The 6,208-nt window shown below is 41.4% G+C and overlaps 1 protein-coding gene across 1 annotated transcript; it reads right to left on the bottom strand.

Annotated features, from left to right (window-relative positions):
- Positions 1–328: 328 nt before the first annotated feature.
- LOC129103852 (ovarian cancer G-protein coupled receptor 1) lies at positions 329–5,819 on the bottom strand. Its single transcript, XM_054614471.1, has 6 exons — positions 5,724–5,819; positions 3,887–4,036; positions 3,394–3,527; positions 3,012–3,234; positions 1,895–2,075; positions 329–857 (listed from the first exon to the last, which is right to left on the bottom strand). The coding sequence occupies exons 1-6, from the start codon at positions 5,817–5,819 to the stop codon at positions 355–357; spliced, it is 1,287 nt and encodes a 428-aa protein (XP_054470446.1). The 3' UTR covers positions 329–354.
- Between the last annotated feature and the right edge of the window lie 389 nt (positions 5,820–6,208).

Below are 6,208 nucleotides of genomic sequence, written 5' to 3' on the forward strand. Positions count from 1 at the left end.
CCAATTAATTAAAGGTCAATTACTGTGACCTCCTTGTGCATTAGGACTTCCTGTCAATCTCAAACTGCACCTCCGTGTAAACTGGGCACTTACAGAGGCAACCTAGAGGTCGTTGTAGAAGAATCCTGCTGTATCAGTTAAATCACTCCAGATAGAGATTTCAAATGTCAAATAGAGATGTCAAATGCCATCCAATGGCCATTGGATGATGATGATGATGATGATGATGATGATGATGATGATGATGATGATGATGATGATGATGATGTAAACACAGCCGAGTTGGCAGCAGGGCCACTGCTATATTGAGTCTTTACAGGCTTTCTTGTTGTCTTAATCCCACTGCTCTGAGGCCTAGCATGGTCCGTGACTGCTCACTGGATGGTTTAAGCTGGGGTTCACGTCAGTCTCTTCAGTCCTCCCTGTATCTTGGCTCTGCTCTTCCATGCCTATAACACAGCTGGCTTTTCCATCGATGTCCACACATTTGTCAGAGTGTCCATTATTCTGTACAATTAAGGGTATGATAGTTTTTTCATCAGTCTGTGTGATTAAAATAGTTTTTTTGCCAGGAGTGTCTGTTGTTAAGTTGTTGTGGGTGCTGGTGTGCGTGAGCAGCATCACGGTGGGATGGCCGTTGTTCTCGTCGGTGGCGACCTCATGGGAATCGGTGCCCGGGTTGGCGGGATTGGCGTTGCCACGGCGACAGCAGCAGCATAGTATCCTAGCGACAGGCCTGAATAAGGCTCTGTACAGGCCGCGGCGGGCACTTTCGCTTACGAAGCAGTAGAGAGCGGGGTCGGCCACGCAATTCAGGGTGGTCAGCAACAATGACAGGTGGTAGTAGTTAAATATTCCTGGAAAAAAAAGAAAAGACAAAAAAGTTTTCATCCTAACTCTAAATCTGAGCTTAATTGTTGTATTGAAATTGAAAATGAGGTGAACTTTCTGTTTTACTGTCCTGTTTACGAGGACATAAGGGATGTCCTCTTCAGTAAAATGACTTCCATTTATGTTGATTTATTTTGGCTGGATGATTATGAAAAACTTGAGTTGTGTTTTAGGAAAGGAACCTTCTTTGTAGCAGTTTTTATTTGCCAGGCCTGGGAGAGAAGGCAGAATGTTTTGTTTAAGATGGAGCGGTGAAGCAACATGTTATTTTGTAATCAAATGTGACCTGATGAGATGTGGATCCACTGCAGCTGTACTGTTGGTGTCTTGTAAACCCATGAGGGTTGGGCACGTTTTTGTGCATGACACGGAAATAAAAAAAATATCTATCTATCTATCTATACCCTAAAGCTACTTTAAGCTTCAGGCCATTGGGAAGTTCTCGAAGACTCCATTCCAGACTGAACAGGCCAAAGGTCATAGAGTTTTCATTTTTTAATTTCTGTGGTCAGAAGTTACAGTGATCCTTGACCGTGACGTGGGACAGCGAATACTCTAGATTTTGAATGAATTTCAGTCACAGTAGGTCTCTGCTGTAAGCTATTTTATTGAATTTCCTTTAAGCAAAATCTGAGTGACTTTGCCTCCGTTAAACAATTGCACAGTGTATATGCTTACTCCTTTTATCTTGAAAGGTAAGAATGGAAGGAGTGGATCTGTACTGTGCTGCCTTTGTCAATAAAGGGAGTAATAGAGTTTCACGTCTTGGTTCGGACTGCAGACCCTCTGTGTTGTTGTACACTATAATGTAAATTCAAATATGTCCGTTCCGCACATTGTGATTGGTTGATGCCTTTATTAACGGTGCTAAAGCTCAGAAAAAGCAACCTTCTCTTAAAAGAAACTAAATTTCACCGTATATCGGCTTAAAAATGAATCGCACAAATATAAGACACACCCGGTGTGCAAAGGCCTTTACTGGATGACTAAATATAAACTGTACCTGCGATAAAGTTGCAGTCCCGCTCCAGCAGGGTGCGTACTAACAGGAAGACGTGGTAGGGGGAGAAGCAGACAAGGAAGATGAGGACGGTGCTGCTGACCAACTGCCTGATCCTCGTCTTCTGGTCCGGCTGTGTCCCAGCACTCCGACCCACGGCACGCAGAACACACAGGTAGCTGATCTGGACAGAAAGGAGACAAGTCACCATCATTACAGGATAAATAACTCCACTTCATATTTCCATTAAATACATTTTTCTTCATCCTCTCTGATCACATCTTTTCAAAGACAAAATGAAATATGAATAAACAGTTTCACATTTCTGAAGATATCAATTGATGTTTGTATGCTCAAGGTAGTACACACAAAGGATGCAGTTTTGGCAGTTTTGGCAGTTTGGGATTTAAATATGCTCTGTTAAAAAATTGTTAAAACATAGAGACTTCTAGCTTCAGTTCTATCATTTTTTCAAGATTACTGCTTGTTTCACACCATTAAGACAATCTTGCGCTTGTTACATTTTACTTTTACAATGAAAGCATTGAGATATTTATCTGTGACTTGCTAAAATGTAGGGTAACAGAAGCAAAAGTAGAGAAGAGTCGAACTCTAACAGAGCAATGAGCCCTTTCAGAATTTAATCTGATTAACACAAACATACTGGAAGCACGGCTAATTAAAATACCCCAGTTCTCTCTGGAGACACGGCCCTGTATCCGTTATTATTGTCAGCTTCCATCCATTACCAAAACCAACCTTTTAAAAGGGAGTTTTATTTTACAGCTCAGATATCAGAGGTTGGAACATGAAGTGTGGTGTTTTGAAATGTCCAACACTGAGGCTGATGGGTAGCTAGAATGTCCTAGTTTGAATTGAGGGACACTGACTAAGCTTTGATTTGACAAGTTGGGATTGAGAACGTGAGATCTACACAGTCCTGAAAAGAGGTCTAATCAGGCAAGATAAGTGAAAACACTTGCCATTGGGGGCATAAAATATATGTGTTCAAAATATCTGTAAATAAATACAAATGTAATCAAACGCAGTAAAGTGCTACATAGTCCAATTTTCCCCCCAAAATGTGATAAAAAATATGTTTGTAAAACAGCTATCATACCGATAGAATAGCCAGCGGGAACATGAAGCCAATGGTGAAGCGGTAATAGTTGATCGGATACTCCCACGGCTGCATGGGGTAGTGCTCAAAGCACACCGTTTGGTTCTGGCGGTTTCTGCTCAGTTCTTTATGGCGGAAGAAAACCACACCGACGGCAATCTCTTTCAGCCAGATGATGGCACTAACAATCCACGCTGCACTCATAGAGCGGAGAGAGGTGAACCTGGAGACGGAGCAGGGTCCGAAAGCAGTAAACAGGTGATTAGAGTTAAATAAGCTCGAATATCATAACTCTTTTATTCTGAAAAGGTGAAGAAGATTAAGATAACGTTGGCTGTGACCGGTTGCTTGCATTTTTATTCAACAAATTTTCAATAGTTACCTTAATGGGTGGACCACAGCCAGGTAGCGATCCAGGCTGATACAGCACAGGAAACCAATGCTGATGTAAATGTTTTCATAGAGCAGGAAGCCACAGAGCTGACACAACCACTCTCTGTGACTCCAGTCATCATCCTGAAACAACAACGCACCCACATGAAAGTAGACTCGAGGTAGATGAACAAAACAACAGGTAGGTGACACTTGAATAAATGCAGATGAAGCTGGACTGTTACATGCATAAACTGGACTGACAGCACATTCTATAATGAACAAATATCCAAATAGGCCGACAGTGTGTCTAAACACAAAAAAAATTAAGATATTAGGAGCTGCATAAAAGCGCTGCTTGTTGAAACTAATGACATAATACCCATATACAGCAATTTGATAACCTGCTTATAATGTAATGTGAAAAGGCACAAAACATATTTACTTCTTGCTTTTCATGTAATAACGTGTCACAATGTTGTGGATAAGTGGTTGTACTTCACCTGAAAGAAGTACTGTAGCCACAGTGGTAACGATGCCAGGTACAACAGATCAGACACGGTGAGGTTCATTAAATAAACTCCCAGCTCATTCTTCTGCTTCAGCTGCAGAGCAGCGTGGTACAAAGAGTACAGGTTGGAGGGAACGCCAACCTAGAATCAAGAAGATCATTTATTGTGATTATTACACGTTTAGAACCTCCATATTGAATGATTCAATCAAACCCTGGATTATGTTCAACAATCTATATGATCCACATTCAACTGTTTTTAAAATGCACAATACATTTTTAAATCTTACTGACACATCTCAACATAGTTACTTTGGTATGGTTATGGTTAGGGAAATAAGACACAGTAAAGGAGTAGTAAAGTTTAAGTTACTGTCGGGAAAGAGTCCGGTTAGGGCCAATAAACTATGGCAGGTTGGAGTTATGCAACAAAACACTGGAGGGAAAGATTGTGGTTTTGGTTTCTAAAAAGGAAAACGTTAATTACAGGTCTGTGACAGAACACAAACTTTAGTCTTCTGCATGAGAGCAGAACTCACGACAGGTCCATCTGCCACCCGACCTCCACACCTCGCTACATAAAGGGTACACTACAACTGTGGCTCAGTGGAGAGCAGGGTCGTCCTCCAATCAGAGGATCGGCGGTTCGGCTCCGGCAGTCCATGTCGATGTGTCCTTGGCCACTTAACCACAAATTGCTCCCGAAAGGCTGTGCCATCGGTGTGTGGATGTTGTATGAATGTTAGTTAGACTTAGAGTCCTGACGGGCAGGTGGCACCTTGCATGGTAGCCCCTGTCATCAGTGTATGAATGGGTGTGAATGGGTGAATGACATGTAATGTAAAAAGCGCTTTGAGTGGTCGGAAGACTAGAAAAGCGCTCTACAAGTACAGTCCATTTACTACTTCCTGAATCGACACTGAAGGTTGACGTTATTGCAGTAGGTACAGAATCCTCCACTATGGATGTAATGCCTAAATATGCAGGACTGGCAGAAGCCAGTTTATGGCTTTTGGTGACATTACACACCCATTGGTGGCAAGGATGGAGGCCCAGAGCATAGAGTGACAGCGGTTATGAACAGCTGAATGCATATGATAAAACTTGCCTATTTCAAAATGGCAAATTTTCTAAACAAGTTTTGGCTCAGATTTGCTGTCACCACCCCATCTAATTCATCCATCCACTTTCTCTAATGCGTTTTCTTTGCAGAATTGCAGCAGAGGTGTGGGACCTTTACCCAGCACACATTGGGACAGAGGTACTGTTAACCCTAGAGACCCATGCGTTACCTAGGCACTCAGTTATTCAGTCACACAGCCTATCCCAATGCAAAGCCAATGTTCATTTTTTATACCTATTATCAAGCAGCGGGTTGTATCTTCAAAGTGAGGCCACAGATATCCTCCCATGATGATCACATAAATACGAATATTTATTATTTGAAGATGCAGCCAGCTGCTGGATAACACTTACAAAAACAATGCTTTGAATTTCCCCTAAGGTTCAATAAGCATCGCTCTGTGACCAAATCACAGAGTAATCTACATGACACAGTAGGGTGCAACTCTGACATGTCTCTATTACAGCACTGACACAATAAAATATTAAATAGCTGATATTTGCACACATTAACTGAGAGTGTGGGTAAACGCTGCAAAGTTGTGATTTCAAGGAGGAACTAGGCTTTCTAGAACTTGAGACATGAGAGTTGTGTCACACTGACCTCGATTTGGAAACAAACCTTTTCTAATTACTTTTACAGTTTTATAAAGAATTCAGACACCAAAACAGTTTTGTGCAAGTGTTGAAGATGTACACAAACTTACCAATAGTACAAGTATATACACACAGGAGAAGAGGTACTGGTGGATCTCATGCCTGATGGTGCAGTTCATCAAGTCCTCAGACATGGTGTTCACCATCACACCCTGCTCACACTCACACTACTTCACTTTTAACACACATGCATGCATGTAACTAAAAGTAACAACACACACAAACACACAAATCTTCATGTTGGTGTGAGCACTCAGCAATGGCTTAAACGTGTATCATCTGGCTGAGTATTTTTCTTCTCTGATCAGGTTGTCCAGTTTCCTTTGGCCCCTGTGGAACACAGAATAATACATCTTTATTACAGATTATAAAAAAATATCTAGATGTACTCATAGAGCAGGAAGCAGCAGAAATGACCACCACCCTTTATGACTCCAGTCATCATCCTGAAACAACTAAATAATATGGTTACAATAATTACTAGTCTTTGGGTAATGTTAGATAAAACAGTAAAATGATTTACTTATGTGAACAG

This window comes from Anoplopoma fimbria, chromosome 15 (assembly GCF_027596085.1).
Source record: "Anoplopoma fimbria isolate UVic2021 breed Golden Eagle Sablefish chromosome 15, Afim_UVic_2022, whole genome shotgun sequence".
In the NCBI taxonomy this organism is placed as follows: domain Eukaryota; kingdom Metazoa; phylum Chordata; class Actinopteri; order Perciformes; family Anoplopomatidae; genus Anoplopoma; species Anoplopoma fimbria.